This window comes from Hypanus sabinus, chromosome 10, assembly GCF_030144855.1.
Source record: "Hypanus sabinus isolate sHypSab1 chromosome 10, sHypSab1.hap1, whole genome shotgun sequence".
Classification (NCBI taxonomy): domain Eukaryota; kingdom Metazoa; phylum Chordata; class Chondrichthyes; order Myliobatiformes; family Dasyatidae; genus Hypanus; species Hypanus sabinus.
In genome coordinates this window covers 127,542,721-127,561,483 of record NC_082715.1, presented here as the reverse complement: position 1 = coordinate 127,561,483, position 18,763 = coordinate 127,542,721, and the positions used below count along the sequence as shown (strand labels likewise).

General features: G+C 36.8%; 1 protein-coding gene across 7 annotated transcripts in view; it reads right to left on the bottom strand.

Moving 5' to 3' along the window:
- LOC132401089 (sodium/calcium exchanger 1-like) overlaps positions 1–18,763 on the bottom strand; it is a 221,675-nt gene that overhangs the window by 55,168 nt on the left and 147,744 nt on the right. For 4 of the 7 annotated variants that reach the window (XM_059982910.1, XM_059982907.1, XM_059982908.1 and 1 more), the window contains exons 3-8: positions 8,204–8,307; positions 7,591–7,611; positions 7,269–7,286; positions 7,145–7,159; positions 6,799–6,867; positions 2,353–2,483 (exon numbers count right to left, since the gene is read on the bottom strand). In XM_059982910.1, the coding sequence (XP_059838893.1) occupies positions 2,353–2,483; positions 6,799–6,867; positions 7,145–7,159; positions 7,269–7,286; positions 7,591–7,611; positions 8,204–8,307 (358 nt within the window). The remainder of the gene's footprint in view (positions 1–2,352; positions 2,484–6,798; positions 6,868–7,144; positions 7,160–7,268; positions 7,287–7,590; positions 7,612–8,203; positions 8,308–18,763) is intronic. The other 3 variants (XM_059982911.1, XM_059982912.1, XM_059982914.1) reach the window with 3 other exon arrangements.

Genomic DNA, 18,763 nt, shown 5'->3' with positions numbered 1-18,763 from the left:
CCAGTCCTCATTGAGGCAGTCAGTGGTGGAAAAGATGAGCAGCTTCAAGCTGCTGGGCTTCAATATCTCAGAGGATCTATCCTGAGCCCAGCATATTAATGAAATCATTAAAATGGCATGTTATTAGATGTTTCTAAAGTTTTTTTATGTCACAAAAGACGAGCAAATTTCTACATATGTATTCTGGGAACATTCTGATTGGTTGCATCACCATCTGGTAAGGAGACACCAATGCACAGGATTGAAAGAGGGCTGTAGACTCAGCCAGATCTGTCAACTCTCCCAACCATCAAGGACCTCTTCAAAATGTGGCGTCTCAAGGCAGTATCTATCATTGAAAACCTTGATCATCCAGGACATGCCCCATTCTCATTACTACTATCAGAAAGTACAAGAGCCTGAAGACACACACTCAATATTTTCAGAACAGCTTCTTTCCCTCTATCAGATTTCTTAATGGTCTACACACCCATGAAAAACCTCATTCTTCCAGTTTGCACTATTCATGTTGTATTTCATGACTTGCACTGTACTGCTTGTCACAAAACAACAAATTTTACAACAATGATAACAAACCTGACCCTGATGTCAACCTTTCATAGGTCAGTTCTAGAATCTCACCATTTAGATAATACAGCAGATTTCAGTTAATTGGGACACATCGGGACCAGTACCTTTTGGTTTATTTAAGTGGCTGACCCAGTTAGCTGAAGTTGTGTGGAAATATTTTAAAAAGGTATTAAAAAGACAAACTGAGTAACAAATTATGGATTTAAGTGAAATACAAAACCAATTAGCTCTAGTACCATAAAAATGTGTATTAGCTTGTAATTACGGAATTCACCTGTGTTGCGTTCTTTTGACAGTAAATGAACAAAATTAGCACAGACACCTAATGCAGGTAATGGATTGCCATTGTACAATGCTATCGATGATTGCATCCTCCAAATCTTCATTTTCACTGTAACATTCAAGATGATTGTTGATACCTTCAAATTCTTTGTAGTTTCTAATTTGAATTAGTAAAATCATTTCATTTTCACTCCCAACTAATTCTAACATCTGCAAGCTTGAAACTGTGGTGAGCAACGTATCTTACTGCTTATTTATCACCAGTTGTTTGTGACAAAAATCACTGTTTTTAGAACACAAACATATGCAGCTGATGCCATTTGAAAAACTGTTTGCCCAAAGCACTGTGTTGAGTCGAACAAGTGTACAGCACAGGTGCAAGTTAGAGACTGTTAGGAATAGTGTCCTAAATAAACAAAGGGATGCCTGACTAATTTCTCGATTAGTTTTTGTTCATTAAGTGTTGTCCCCAAATAATTGGCTACCCCAATTAATTGATAGCAAATAACTGGAATCCAATTTTTCTTGCCTAGAATGGCAATTTCATATTTTTCCCACATTGACTCAGTCTATTCCACTGTAACCTCCATATCCTCTCTTCAACTTGCTTTCTGAACTATTGTACTTTCACCAAATTACGCAATACCTTCATTGCTTTTATTCAAGTTGTTGTTTATAGAAATAAATTTGATTCCAGGACCAATTCCTCTGGCAGACCACCCCATTACATTTCACTGACCAGAAAATGATTCACTTATTACACCTTTGACTTGCTAACAGAAAGCAGATCTTCTACCCAAAACAGTATTTTATTTTCTACACCATTAGCTTCTGTTTTCCACAACCAGCAATTCCCCTTCATTAACAAAGGCATTTAACTTACTGCCCTGATCCTTTTCAAATCTCTTTCAAAATACTGCCATACTTTCAGTGACCTTCAATAACTTCATTTCAAGTGGCCTTGCTTCTCTATAGAACAGATCAAGCCACCTCTAACCAGTTCCATGCAAACTGCTTCATCTAAATTTACTCCCTTCTACTATCATACCTTTGAAATTTAACCAACTCTCTAAAATTGCAAAATCCTCGGTTTAGTCATCGGCTTTTATCCATCATATATCAAAACTATTGATCTACCCAATTGCATACCTACACTCATCCCTCCTCCCCCACCTCCCCATACAAGCCATCAACCAAACCACTGCTAATTCACATTATGGTCTTTGTTGCTACTTGGAATATAAACCTGAACATTATATTGCAACTCTATGTTTCACAATCATCACCAGGATTAGCTGGACCATGAAATACTGAGAGTTAGTCAGGAGTTGGAATTCAATATAGTCTGGAATGCAAAAGGTGTCCATCATTACTACAAAGAATGTAAAGTTGACTGGAAAGCATGACCATAATCACCTTGCTCCATTGGTTTTCCTAGTACTGCCTTCTAAACATAACAACTTAATGACCATAATCTTTTTAAAAACTGACATTTAGTACCTTAAATTCATAAGATTCTTCAATTATGATTTCTAACTTCATATTTTCTCCCAGAACCGGGCGGCCCATTTCTGCAATCCGCCGCTCTTCCTCATCTTTGCTTGATATGGCCTTTTTATCTTCAGTATTACCTGCAACATAATTATATAAGTAGATAGCAGAAACAAAAACTGTAAATATATGTCTTTAAGTTTACACATTGCATGCAACCTTTACTGCACTTACCATACCATAACTTTAAAAAAAAATTGTGCCTTACTTCAATTTTTTGCAGGATGACTTTCAAATTACCTTATCCTTGGAATTTTAAGATTTTTTACAAATGGATTGTGCCACAGTACACAGTTATCACTACATTTCTTTCCAATATATATCTAATAATTCATAAACAACCCAGACCAAGACAGACAAATTTTATATAAAGAGGAATAATTAGTGTAGAAATGTCTTGCACAAAAGATCAACAAAGAATGATAAATAATCTCTGAAATGGACAAGTTGGAACATTATGGAAGATGTTTGCTATGGGTGGTAAAAAGATGACTTGTTAAGTCAGTAAAAAAAAATACACAGATATATTAGTTATCAAAACATGTTTTTCCAAAACCACTTTTCTTTTCTTCAGCTTTGTTTACTAATACACTGCAAACCACTACATGATTTCGACTGATTCTATGTGATCTCATAAATAGTAAATGGTAAAGCAATGAAATAATTTATAACTATATCGTTAATCCGGCTTATAGATTCCTTTCTAATACCATCTCATTTAACAGCTAGCCTTGGTGCACAGTGTGAACTATTTCTGAGGATTAGGCAAGCTCTTCTAACCTGCTATAACAGCAACGAGCACAAGACTTTTACATCTAACTTTAATAAGGAAACTAAAGGCACAATTTCAATTATTCAACTTAAGTCCAACGACCCAGGTCACTTAAATAGCAAAGGATCCAATTTTAAGTTCTACTAGTTGAAATTTGTAGACTAGAGTTGGCCAACGTTGTAGCAAATTAGTGCTGTAATTATGATAGTAGTAGTTAGCATCAAGCATAAAATTCAGAACACAAACTGATTTAATATTTTGTGCAAATAGAACAAAGGTAAAATAAAAACAAATTGTTAATTTGAATTTTAAATGCATAAAATATTGTAATACTGATTTTGGGCTGTTTAGACTAATATCCCAGGGGAAAAAAATATAACCTTGCAGTCCTGTTTTGATGACACCTTCAGGGGATGAAGTCAACTATATTATAACAATTATACCACTTTTTTTCTGAGTGAGAATTATCCAAATTGTAGATATTCATTTCTCAGTGACGTCAGATGCATAAAATTCCAATTTCAAAACCAGCTGGATTTAATTTATTGCTGCATATGGTGCAATGATGGACATTTTATCAGATGGAGGACATCTTTGAATCTGCACGCCCACTTGATGGGCCCAATCTGTTGCGGCAGACAGTTTCAATGTAATAAAACAGAAAATATAAGGCAAGTATTGGGAGAGCTGCTGCATGGGTATTTGTTTGCATCACAGTGCAAAATGCAACCTCAGTACAGCATGAGCATTGCTGGTTCTCATTTGTTGAAGCACTGGAAGAGCAAGCTCACGCTTCGCATTTGGGACTAAGTTATTCCTCTTTGTGTCTTCGGTTGTCAAGTATCAAAAATAATTGAGATTCTTAATATGGCGTTCTGCCTTCACTTGAAGGTGTAGAAACATAGAAAACCTACAGCACAATCTAGGCCCTTCAACCCAGAATGCCATACCAAACGTGTACTTAGAAATTACCTAAGGTTACCCATAGCCCTCTATTTTTCTAAGCTCCATGTACCTATCCAGGAGTCTCTTAAAAGACCCTATCGTATCCGGCTCCACCACTGTCGCCGACAGCCCATTCTATGCACTCATCTCTGTGTAAAAAAAACATACCCCTGACATCTCCTCTGTACCGACTTACAAGCTGTACCTTAAAGCTGTGCCCTCTCGTGCTAGACATTTCAGTCTTGGGGAAAAAGCCTTTGACTATCCACACGATCAATGCCTCTCATCATCTTATACAACTCTATCAGGTCGCCTCTCCTCCTCCGTAGCTCCAAGGAGAAAAGGCCGAGTATACTCAACCTATTCTCCTAAGGCATGTTCCTCAATCCAGGCAACATCCTTGTAAGTCTCCTCTGCCCCCTTTCTATAGTTTCCACATTCTTCCTGCAGTGAGGTGACCAGAACTGAGCACAGAACTTCAAGTGGGGCCTGACCAGGGTCCTGATCACCAGGTGGTGATCATTGGCTTCAAGAAATAGGTCAAAGCCCAAGTAAAATCAATATTCAAGTATGTGAGCATCAAAATTAATTTTGATTATTTTGTACAGAAATCAGAAGTGATTGTTTTGCTTCAGATTTAACACACAACTGTAAACTAATGTGGTTGAAGATATGGTCCAGTGTTGGTTGGTTGATCCAACTTGGGATTAGAGTGGGGTTTGGGAAAAGAATTGATGCCAGCAAAGAGTGAAGGGAGTATTTCAGAAAGTACTGGATCTTTCCCCTTGTGCATTAAGGCAAGTACAGGGACCTTAATCTTGAAAGGAGCAAGTTCTCATGGTAAAGCAGCATCCAAGTTTTCCACCAGGTAGGTGATGCTGGAAGTGAGTCCAATGTGATTCAGGCTTCTACTTACTTCAAATTTTCCTATCAATATCATCTAGAATTTCAGTGGAACGGCTGGAGAGGATGAACCCACCATAAACACCGGGAGAGTAGCCAAAAGGATATAATGGCCATGACATCAAAGTTTGAAATAACTAATTTCCATGGAAATATTTATGAAGTGCTTTACTACCTTGTATTACAGGAATTACAGAATAACAGGGCATCCATGAGTTTAAATAAAAGCTCAAATGATGCTATTCATCATGCAAAAGCTACCACAAAGTCCTGTGATTTAAATGCCATTGTACAAAGTTACAAGAGGTGCACCATACTTGCATAACCCTATAGTTTTTAAATTCAAGAAATAATCCAATTCTAGATTTTCCCATTGGGTACAGGCCACTTTCTGAAGAGAGCCATACAATTCTTGAGGCATGTCTGTCCAAAATAGAGACTTCTTGTAAGTTTATTTTATACAAACAATGCCTCAATTATAACTGTTGCCCTAATTTCCATCCTGGCTGTTTACACTAACAACGTTATTTACACATTATTGCCCACATGTAAAGTCATACAGCTAACTAGGAAATCCTAGGTAACCAAACCTGTATTAAAATACCATATCTTACTGACCTTTAAAGCATTTCAATTTATCTCATTTTATGAACTCAGCAGGATTTAAGTTCATTCAAAAATGCATTGAAGAACCTGAGATCTGCAAATAACTTGGGGGTTACAAGGAGGGCAGGGGGATAGGACTCGCTGCATAATTCTTGCAGAGAGGTGAGACAGACAAAGCCAAATGGGCTTTCTGTGCTGTCACCATTCTGAGATTAATAAAACTATTTTAGACTCAAAAAGACTTCTTTTTCTTATTCACACTGAACTGAAAGTATAAAAAGGTGTAATACACTTTTCAAGAGCAGCGCATCATGAGGAATAGGAAGTTTGTGCCAATGAAGTATAAGTAATCTGAAAACTGGGTGCATTGAGTTTTCCCAGTGCTACTCAACTGAGTGGAATAGTGGAGGTAGTGGTCGTGGGGATGCAGCTGCTATGGACTGTTTTTAAGTACAATGATTTGAAGCCAATCAACACTAAAAAAAAGGTCTCAACAATGAATTGAAGGATTACATAGGACAGAAACTGAACAATAACCTAATTAGTACAAGCTAACATATGTACATCACAGAAGTTTGCTTCCAAATCTCCTCATCTAACACTATGAAGTATATTATTTTGTATGGGTAAAGGTAGACTTCCTCTTTAAAAGCACTACTGTTAATAATGACACAGCTTTTCAAAATCTTATTTTTCCTGGTACTGGCTGAACTGGAAATAAATGGAGAGAAAGATGATGCAGTTTGTAGTTATATATTGCAAATAAACTCATTATTCATTTCAGAATTTGGCATCAAAATGCCACAACAGCAAAACAAATTAAAGGTCATCCAGAAACCAGTCTGTTGGAGAACCAGTGCATGTAATGAAGCAATGAATTGTGAAGTTCGTGCTAAATCTTATTGTGGATTTCCAAAAAAATTACTCCAGTGGCATTAGTAGATCTGACTAAGAGCTACCCATGTAACAGGATGACAATTATAAAGTGCAAAGCAGCATTTTATATTCACTACAGAATATTATAGTGTAATTATGGTGCTTCATTCCCTTTTGATGGATTATTGCTTCCAATGAGTGAAGTGCAGATTGCTGTATGAGTCAAAAACGCCTTAAGTGCAATTCCACTGTGGTAACTGAAGTGCAGTCAGTAATTTACAAAGTGATAATACCTGCAATGCAGATGACAGTCGATGGAATTGGTTTGTCCCTAAATTGAACCTTCCTGTAGAGAGCATGACCTATAAACATGGGAATGATCCATAGGAAGAAATAATTTACTTGCTCAGATCCTTTCCACAATAAAAAAAAATCATTCTGTTAGTCTCAAATAGTGGGTTAATTAAATAGATTGACAGTTTAATTACTTGATTGCCTTTATTGTTTGAAAGTTAGACACTAATGTGCAAGAAGATTCGAGCTTTTAAAATAACCCAATTCCTGGTGCAATGTTATAAAACGCTGTGATGTTTATCAAATACTGACAGTGCAATGGATATTAATTTTAGAAAGTCTTACCATTGAAGTACTTTGCTTCAAAAATTCAGCAAAAATGGAAATAAAGTGCAGTTGAATAATTTGTAAACACATAAGCATTAAGTATTTGAAATTGTAGTTAAGTAAAATCTAATAAACAGCATACCTGTCTTTGTGAAGGGTCCTAATAATGACAAAAAAAGTTATTGTCAAAATGTGTGTGTAATGTAAGAGCATTCATATTGAAACTCTGGCAAGAAAGTGGCACACCAACTGCAGGCTTATTTTTGTTGTATCAGAATCAAACATCTTCAAAAAGTTTATTTTGTTAATTCATCATATGTAACATTGGGGACAACAGAGGGATATAAAATGTAATTGAAGCATCTTCCTCCAAATCTCAACACTCCTATAATCACACAATTCCATTCCCAGCATGTTACAGCTAAAGAGCATAGCTAAAAGAAACAGAAGACAAGGAAGCTTACCTAGCTCATTCAACAACAAGGCTGTAAAGAGAACAAAATGTATAAAGAAAAGTAAGACAAGTAACTTAAAGATGGAACAGTAGAGGGTTACAAAATGAGACTCATTACCATTTCAATCTTAGAGCATTGGCATTAGGTATGAATTGACCATTTCAATCATTAGGGTAATGTGGTGAATTCTAGTAAAGTTAGTACAAGGAACTGTGTAGATAATTCTCTCATGAAAACCCAAAGCAAAATGTTGAGAGCAAGCACTTGTGAACTAGATTGAATGACAGCACCATATTAATCCTTCCTTTGCATTTTTTAGTGAAACATCAATTTAATTGGAATCTAAATTTGAAGTTTTCCTGTAATCTTGGAATTTTTGTGCTCGAAAGCAAAAACTAATCTCAATTGAAATAACGCAGTATGCATAAAGATAGTAAATGACTTCAGATCAGTTAAAGACAGTTCAACATTCATCATGTGAAAAACACGGGAAAATAAAACACCCAACAGTCAGATATGACAAAGGCTTTAGATAGTAAAGCAAGAGGAGAAAGTCAGTGTGAGAGTAGGACACAAACAGAGAAGAAAAGAATTCTCAAAATGTCTTTTGTTACTCTCACACCTTTCATTCCTCTTCTGATCCACACAGGTTCACCAAGTGCAATGAAGAAACTGTCTTGCTTTTCATACTCCTCACGGTCAATTACATTAATGGTAATGGTTTTCCTGCAAGAACATAAGACAAAGGCAAACAATGGATTGGAGTTGTCCATCACAATCACACATGCTTAAGTAAACCAAGTGATGGTTAGCTGATGTTATGAAAGAAGGGAGCCTGCACCACATTCAGATAATATTAACATGTAATAGGGTAGAAACTTACTATGTTTTAATTCATTGAGGTAACCTGATGCTCAATTTTTATCTACCTTACCAGCAATAAGGTAGATCATGAGACATTTTTTTCCCCCAACTGAGCATCTGTAAAACTTTTCTGGTAATTATTTTCAGCTTCTGATTTTGAAATGCACAGTGTTCCATTTGAAAAGTTGCATGTGCTTATTTGAAACTATAAAAGTGTCAATTCTGCATGACATCCAATTTCCTTTCGGTAGATCAGTTTTACTCTATTACACCTATCTAAATGTGTGCATCATGTCCTGGGCATCTGACAGTGCCAAGCATCCTGAGTGACATTCAGGCATGGCATTAAGGCCTTAGCTCTCAGCTGGTACCCCACCTTTCTTCTCACTCATCTCCACCAAGCGTGGCTCCCCAATCTCAATGAAGAAATTCTTGTTTTTTTCATACTCCTCATCATCAATTACTCTGATTTCTATTGTCTTGCTGAAATAGAGAAGAGAGAGGTGGAAAAAAAGCAAGAATTAAGAACAAAGAACAGGAGACAAAAGATGACTGTATCTTAATCCAAAAAAAGTGCTTTTGGCTCTCATGCTTTAAGAATTCAAAAATGCATTTAGAGAATAGAACCTATTTTCTAACCTACAAAATGAGTGAACAGAAGATTTTTCATAATAAATATGGAAATTACCCTAAAATTATACTAGATACATATTAAAAAACATGAGCTGTAATAAACTTGATCTTTGAAGTTTAGATGCTTTTAGAATGACAAAGGGGAATTAGAATAACATATTCATGGTCAGAAGAACAAAAGTTCAGGAAATGGAAGTCACTTCCAGAAAAGTATTCAGTTTAACAAACAGGAAACTGTAGAATAGAAAGGGAGGTTAAGTCACCCAGTTAGTAGAAAGTGGTAATCAGCTACAGAAAATAGGCCAAAGATTTGGAAGAGGCCAAGACAACAGTACTTGTCTAGTTCACAAGTTTCATAATAAGAGATTTATAACTACTAGGCCACATTAACCAAGGCTTGGCTCAATCTGATGCAACATTAAAGGAAAATACAGTGGATTACAAAGTAATTTATGTCACCCCCCCCCCAACAACACTGTCAATTTTGTCTTTTTCCCTTTAGCATCATTCCTTATTCTAGTTTCACATGCATAGGATTGCTTAAGAACTCATCTTTAAGTGTGACTTGACAACTTGTTATAAACCAATTATTTAATTTAAAATTAACATGTTATATCTGATAACCTTTAAGTCTGATCAATAAATTAACGAAGTAATGCAATGAGACAGCTTTGACAATAGTTCCAACCCCTCAAAAACTAGAGTTCTTGGCATCACCTTTCTCAATTGCATGCAGTATAAAGTGGGTTAATGGATTAAGAACTATAATACACTTATTCCAAAAAAAACATTAAATACTATGACAATTATACAAATAAGGTGTTATACAATGGAAAAAATCTTTGATTAAGCCAAACAATATGTAAACATTGCTCTAATCTGAAAATTTAGTATCTAAATAATTTACCATTTATAAACTTCAAAATTGGCTATAAAATGCTTAATAAATTTTAAGCATTGTAATATGTCAACAGTAACCTGTTGGAACAAACTTGCACTATAGTTTCAGTCATGTGATGCCATATACTTCTGATCTCACCTCAATTATCTTTATGTTGGGAAGGAGATGTTTTGGTGGCTTGCAAAAATAGTTGTAATTGCATGTTATACCCACTTACAAAATTCTGTATGTGAAGCATTACACAGAGCAGCTACTAGGAAATGTATGTGCAAATAGCAGGACAAAGTTATTCACTATTCTCTGAAGATGATACTATTTCAGGTTTGGTTTTACTGGGTCTTAGTGCTTCATTTGACACAGCTGAGCCTGGCATATTACTAGACAGACTGGAAAACTGGGTGGGACTTTCTAGTACAGTTCTAAAATGGCTTCAATCGTATTTACAGGACAGGAACCATTTTGAATCGACCGGCTGCTACATATTTGACCAAACAAAAATGATATGCAGACTAGGGCCTCTTCTGTTTAACATAGACATGCTCCCTCTAGCTCAAATCATGGTAAGCAACAAAATATTTTACCTTAATTATGCGATGACACTCTGATTTACATAACAGTGTCATCAAGTGACTATGGTCCCATACAATCACTAAATAACTGCATTGAACAAGTCACTGATTGAATCAACTGAAATTTTCTCCAGTTAAACAAAGAGAAAACTGAAATAATTGTTTTTGGTGCCAAAAACAGCAAGTCAGTGCTCACTTAGAATCCCTGTTGCTACAGACCACATACAAAACCAGAAACCTTGGTGATGTGATGGACTCAGACTTAAATTTTAACTGCCACATTAAGATAATTACAAAGTCAGCCTACTACCATCTTTAAAATACAGCCAGAGTTAAAAGGCTTGTGTTTCGGCAAGATTTAGTAAAACTCATTCATGCATTTATTTTTAGTAGGCTTGACTATTGTAATGGTGTTTTCAAAGATATCTGCAAAAAAAAATCCTTTGGATGGCTGCAGCTCATTCAGAACACTGCTGCTAGGGTCCTCACCAAGACCAAGGAAGTAGAACATATCATTCCCGTTCTCAGATCGCTACACTGGCTTCCTAGCCATCAGAAGACTGACCGTGAAATATTACTAAAGGTTTATAAAGTGCTGAGTGGTCTAGGGCCAAAATAATTCTCCAATCTCTTGCTGCATTATGAACCTTCCTGAGTTCTCAATTCTTCTGGGGCAGGTCTGCTTACCAGGGTCAAAACTAAACATGGTGATGCAGCTTTTAGTTACCATGCTCCATATATCTGGAATAACCATCCAGAGGATCTGAAGTCCACCCAAATTTTAAGCTCTTTTAAATCGAGGCTTAAAACTTTTCTTTTTGTTGTAGCTTTGAATTAGAATCTCCTGTACAGTAACTTCTATTTATCATATCTATTTTTGTGTGATTTTATTATTTTATGTATTGTCTGAAATTTGATGTTTAATTTTTATATCTTGTTTTATGCAAAACACTTTGAACTGCCTTGTGTTTGAAAAGTGCTAAACAAATAAACTTGCTTCTCTTGGCTTATGGGAGTTGCACCCTTAATGTTTGCTCATGAAAGATGTATAAATTTATAAAATCTTATGTTTCTTAGTAAAGTATCTGTGCGACTCCACTGTCCCAGATACTCAGATAGATCAAATCCTTGTTACTTTCCGAGATACTGATAGAAAAGATGAATTTGAATTCCTTAAGAACAGCACTGAAAACACAAACAGCTTGATGGACTGGGTTTGTTTTCCTGTGAGCAGAGGGGAGTATGAGGGCATAGATATGGCAGATACTTGGAAACTTTGCTCTATAATATAGATATCTAACAGCATAGGTTTATGGTAAAGGTCAAGAGATTGGGAAGATTAGAGGAGGAACTTCTTCATCCAAATGGTAGCTGGAATCAGAAACATCCTGCCTCAAGATGAAGGCAGGTACTCAATATTTAAGCATCTCCACAGACACTCAAATAGCTATGGCATTCAAGGCTATTAGCTACTGGTGAATGGGATGAGTACAGCAAAGCAGGTCAGAGTAAGCCTGTAGACCATTTTGAACCCCAACTTGCTTTCAAGAAGGTACTGAGGGAGCATCCAGGGGAAATAAAAAGGAATGAATTAGGGAAAAGCCACATGAGATAAGTTTCTGTAAATATAAATCTGGTTACATATGACAAATCAATTCAGCCACAATTGTAATACTAATGGTGCATCTTCTGGGTTCAGTTTCCAACATATTACACTGAAACCCAATCATTTCTTCCATCTATTACTGAAATGAAAAAAGACAAATGTGTTTTCAAATAGGTAAAACATATAGTGCACACAGTGTAGGATATGCAGATGAACTGCTACATCTGACAGAGAATCATTAGCCTGAAAACAAGTTTCTCATCATAAATACTCAGCAGGTTAAGTATCTTTTTGTTCCTATTTAAGGAAGGCCATATCCTCAGTAGGAAAAGAATAGTGTTGGCTATAATGTACTGCAACTGTGTTTTGTTGTGGAGATTACAGTATTAAAATCACAAGATGAAGAACCGTTGGACCCAGACTAAAGATCTAAAAGTCAGAATTAAAAGCACAAGACAAATGAATTTAAAGAGCTTCAATCCATAATCGTGACAGTGAAGCGGTTGCTAAAAACCTAATTAAAATTTGCTTTACTAACTGGGTTTAGCCTGTAGGCCATCTCATATCCACAGTACAGTGGAAAATTCTTAACAGCCTTCTTTATCCAGTTTATGAAAATCACACCAAAGCAGAATATAAATGGATAAACCACTCACAGGATTGAAAACTACAAATCCAAAAATAGTCAACCCCACAAAGCCTTGCTCATTAACCTCTTGTACGGGTTAATGAAGGAACAGCCCCGTCACTCAGAATTAGACCACCTAGCCAATGTCATGAAGTATTTTAACACTCCACCAGCAGTACATGTACAGCAAAGGCAGTAGTGGTAAATGGTTTATAGGTGCTATCAGTCGTCTCTTTGCCCTCATCAGTTAAGATACCATATCCTCAACTGATTCATCAGTATTCCATGGTGTTACATATCAACTGCAAGGAACACTTTATCACACTTTTAATCAGTAAAACATGATTGAAAGCATGATACTGTATTCCTCACAGTATCAAGAACACAGAATTTTCTGGCTTGGGAACTTCCATTGCACCTTTATCAAACTGCCTCAATGCAAAAAGTTTAGCTTAGGGCTGAAATTGAAGCAAGTGTTTAAAGGTATCAAGAGGGAAACTACCTGACCCTCTCCCTTGCCAATCTACATGTTGCAGATACTATTGCTCTCAGAAAGAAGGAAGTCTTAGTGAAATTGCACGTGGTGTATTGCGTGCAGTTTCAGACTCAATACAAGCCATAAAGGAACATTGATTCCTGGCAAGAATCTATTGTACAATGAGAAGAGATCAAATAATACTAGGCTATGTTGGAGTTTAGAAGTGCACGAGGAAAGCTCATTGAAAGATATTGATTTTTAGGGGGAATGACAAATAGATGCCAGGAGAGTGGGTTAAAAAGAAAGCAGATTCCCTTCTTGAAAAACATTATCTACCAAACAAAATAGTACTGTAATACAAAACACTGGAAACATTCAGCAGATAAAGACAGTTATAATAACAAAATGTTAACTTCTCTGTCATTAAAACCTTTCAAGAGAACTTAAATTTGTTCAAATAAAGGTCAGAATTTTTTTAAATGACTAATACAGAGAGATAAAAATTGAATTTAGAGATGCATCTCTATTGAACAGTCTTGTTTTGGATCCAAATAATGCCTTAAAAATTTTAAATTTGGTTTTTCAAGGAAATCTGTAGCAAAAATAGACAATGTTTGAAATATGGAGCATATTAGATAGTGTTATCAACAGACTTTTTTTGAGAAGTTCTTTGACTAACACACTTAATATGTTGAACAACAAACATAATTACGCAGATATATTTCAAATATACATATATTGGGTAATTATAAAATAGAAAATGCAGGTGTCCAACAAGGAAAAAACTACAGAGGGAAATGCATAAATTCAACATAAGCAGGAAGCATTGATCTGAAATGCAAACTCCACAGACGCTACCAGAAATGCTAGATATTTAAAAGCATCTTGAATTTCTTTCAAATTTCCAACAACATTGGATAGATCATGTACAGGAGGTGGCTTGGATTATATATAGGATGAGTATGAATATTTCTTCTGAGATTTTATATATAATTTGAAGTTGATGTGGAAAAAATAAGCATTTGATGCTTAGGAACGGTATTTAAATCCCAACATTTAATGCCAGAATTTTGTTCAGCCAGATCGCTGAAATCTTCAAATGTTTCAACCTTCCAAATAGCTTTACATGCATGACCAGCGTTGTCTTCTGTGGTCTCAAATACATCAAGTGGAGCAGAATGCAAGGTGTGCCAGCATTCCACTAATCTAATTAAAGGTCTTCACTTGCCAGACCACACCCCCACCACTTACTTCACCCCTTAGAGGAACTGCTGCTGTTGGTTCTGTCCAAGCCAATTGCTGCCTACTTCCTGAATGCAATTCTTGGTTTCAAAAATTTCCATGTAGTTTTCACCCATCAATCATTTAATTAATGGCTGTAATGGACATTAAATGTCTGTATTCAAAGGTGGGAAGAATGGCGCACTAACTTCCCCTCTTAAACAGTTCTCAGCATCTTGGAATCAGTCCGAGATACAGCACAGAACAGGCACTTTGTCATACACTGACCACCACCTAATGCTTGCTAACCCATTTTTTCCACCTACTGTATATTCTTTAAAGTAGGGGCAATTTACAGTGGGTATTTTACTTGGCAACTTGTGCATTTTGGGAATCTGGGAGGAAACACATTATGATCATGGTGAATATACATATACCGCACATACATGCACTGCATATCAAGACTGAGCACAGCTCACTAGAGCTCAGAGGCGGCAGTTTTACTCACTATTATTCTGCTGTTCCATCCACAGCTGGGGATAGGGTCAACATGACTGCTTGGTGTCAGAAACCTTGCTATTAACCAAATGTGCACTGAAACCATTACAAGCATCTGAGATTCAATCAAAGCCATTGTTGAACAACTTCAAAGCCAATGAAGCTGGACAATTATTAGCCCTTCAGCTGAAGCAATCTATTCTGTTATTAGATTTATACCAACAGCAAGGCAAAACTGACTCAGTGGAGAGAAAATTCAATTACCACCAAGGAATATAAACTAAACTTCTGTTCCTTTATTATTCAGTAATTCTATGATAACTTAATACAAAAAGAAACCAGCTACAGTTGTGCTATAAAGATCATTTCAGGGTAGTCTTTCTAATGACTCCCCCACCCAAACAAAAAACTAATTTCTCAATCATATTGCCAACTGATTATTGGAATGACTGCATCCTGATGGTGAGCAAAGTTCAAAGTAAATTTACTATTAAAGTGCATATACAGTGCCTATAAAGAATATTTAGCCTCTCTCCCCCAGAAGTTTTCATGTTTTATTCTTATATAACATTGAATCACATTGGCTTAAATTTGGCTTTTATTGACACTAGATCAACAGAAAAAGACTTTTAAGTAAAATTGAAAATGTATCACTACAAAGTAATCTAAATTAATTACAAATAAATAACAGGCAAGTATTCACTCCCTTTAATATGACACACCAGATCAACTTCCACCCTAAATGTACACGTGGACTTGATCTCCATCACAGTCTGTGGCAGAGCATTTCACAGGTTTACGACTCTCTGGCTAAAAAAATTCCTCCTGACCTCTGTTCTAAAGGGTCACCCTCTAGTTCCGGATACCCGGCACACAGGAAACATCCTCTCCACACTCACCCTATTTAGTCTTTTCTACATTCAGCAAATTTCACTGAGATTCTCCTGCATTCTTCTAAATTTCACTGCGTACAGCTCTGAAGCTGCCAAATGCTCCTATATTAACCCCTTCATTCTTGGAACCATCCTCATGAACTTCCTCTGGACTCTCTCTAATGATAACACATTCTTTCTGAGATATGGAGCCCAAAACTGCTCACAATACTCCAAGTGCAGCCTGACAAGTGACTTATAAAGGCTCAATATTATCTCCTTGCTTTTATATTCTATTCCCCATGAAATAAATACCAATACTGCATTTACCTTCTTTACCACAGACTCAACCTTTAAATTAACCTTCTGGGAGTCTTACACAAGGAATCCTAAGTCTATCTGCATCTCTGACATTTGAATGTTCTCCCCATTCAGGTAACTATTCAGGCTCTATTGTTCCTTTACCAAAATTAATTCCATCTGCCACTTTCTTTTTGCCTGTTCTTCCAATTTGTCTAAGTCCTGCTGCAATTCCATTGCTTCCTCAGCACTACCTACCCCTCCACCCATCTTCATATAATCTGTAAATTTTGCCACAATGTCATCAATTCCACTATCTAAATCACTGACAAACAATGGTAAAAGTAGCGGTCCCAATACTGACCTCTGATGAATGCCAAGAGTCACCGGCAGCCAACCAGAAAAAGCCCCTTTTATTCCCACTCACTGCCTCCCTGCCTGTCAGCCATTTCGTTATCCATGCCAGTATCTTTCCTGTAATGCCACAGGATTTTATCTTGTTAAGAAACCTCATGTGTGGCCTCTTACCAAACATCTTCTGCAAATCCAAGTGAACAACATTCACTGCCTCTCCCTTGTCCATCCTGCTTGGTACTTCCTTGAGGACCTTTAATAGATTTGTCAGGCAAGATTTTCCTTCACAGAAATCATCAGTCTCCATATACTTCGTAACTTCATCCTTAGTAATAGACTCCAACACTTTCCCCAATCACTGAGGTTAGGTTATCTGGCCTATAATTTCCTTTTTTTGGCCTTCCTCCCTTAAAGAGTGGAATGACATTTGCAATCTTCCAGTCCACCAAGATCATGCCAGAATCAAGTGATTCTTGAAAGATCATGATCAATTCATTTGTTATCTCTTCAGCAACCTCTTCCAGGACTCTGAGATGTAGTCCATCTGGTCCAGGTGACTTATCCACATCAAGACCTTTGAGTTTGCCTAGCACATGTTCCTTTGTAATAGCAATAGCACTCACTCCTGCTCCCTGATACTCAAGGACTTCTGGCACATTGATAATGTCTTCCACAGTGAAGACTGATACAAAATACCCATTAAGTTCATCTGCTATTTCTTTGTCCCCCATTACTACTTCACCAGCATAATTTTTCAGCAGTCTAATATCAACTCTCTCCCTCCCTTTACTCTTTATATAAAGGAAAAGACTTTTAGCATCCTGCTTTATATTAATTATTGGCTAGTTTGTCCTCATATTTCACCTTTTCATTATAGCTTTTTTAGTTTCCTTTTGTTAGATTTTAAAAGTTTTCCATTCATCCAACTTCCCACTTACTTTTGCTAACCTTATATGCCCTTTCCTTGGCTTTTATACAGTCCTTAACTTCCCTTCTCAGCCACAGTTGCCTACTTCTGCCATTTGCGAACATATCTATTCTGTGCATTGTATATTATTTCCAGAAACTTCAGCCACCTCTGCTCTGCCATCATCCCCGCAAGTATCCTCCTCAAATCTACCTGGGTAAGCTCCTCTCTCAGGTTGCTGTAATTCCCTTTATTCCCATGCAATGCTGATACATGTGACTTGTGCTTCTCCCTCTCAATTTGCAGTATGAATTCAATCATATTATGATCACTGCCTCCTAAATGTCCCTTTATGTTAAGTTCCCTAATAAGATCTGGGTTACCCATTCTAAGATAGACTTTCCCTGAGTAGGCTCAAGCACTAGCTGTTCTAAAAAGCCACCTCATAGGCATTTAATAAATTCTACGTGATCCCACAGCAACCTGATTTCCCCAATGCCACTGCATATCAAAGTTCCCCCATTACAATTGTGTCATTAGCCATATTACAGGCCTTTTCCAGCTCCCTTTGCAATCTCAATCCCACATCTCAGTTATTTGAAGGCCTATATATGATTTCCATAATTACACCATTGACTAAGTTTTCCTGCCTATCCTTTTGATAGAAAGCATATCTTTTGATGTTCAGCTCCCAACAATGGCCTTCTTTCAGCCATGACTCAGTGATGCCCACAATGTAATACTGACCAACCTTTAATTGTGCCATGATTTTGTCCAATGATTGTGCCATCATTACAAATGTTATGCGCATTCTTCGCCCTTTTGAATTTTGCATCTGTGGTACTATTTAACTCATTGCTCTTTCTACATTTGTACCCAATCATTGGTTTATCCTTCTTTACATTCACATTAAACCTATTACTTGTAAACCTGCTGGTTCATCCTCAGCTCTATCATACTGGCTCCCATCCCCCTGCCACATTTAAACCACTCCCAACAGCTCTTGTAAATGCCCGCAAGAATATTAGTCCTCCTTAAGTTTAAGTGCAACCCGTCCCTTTTGTACAGGTTCTATCTGCCCCAGAAGAGCTCCCAAATATCCAGAAATCTGATTCCCTGTCCCCTACTCCAATTTTTCAGCCAAACATTTATCCGTCACCTTATTCTATTCATATCCTTACTGTTGTGTGGGCGTCAAAGGATATGGCGAGAAGACAGGTATATGGGGTTGAGTGGGATCCTGGATCAGCCATGATAGAATGGCGGAGCAGACTCAATGGGCTGAATGGCGTAATTCTGCTTCCATGTCTTATGGTCTTATCACTGGTGCAGCCAATTGGTTTAACAAGTC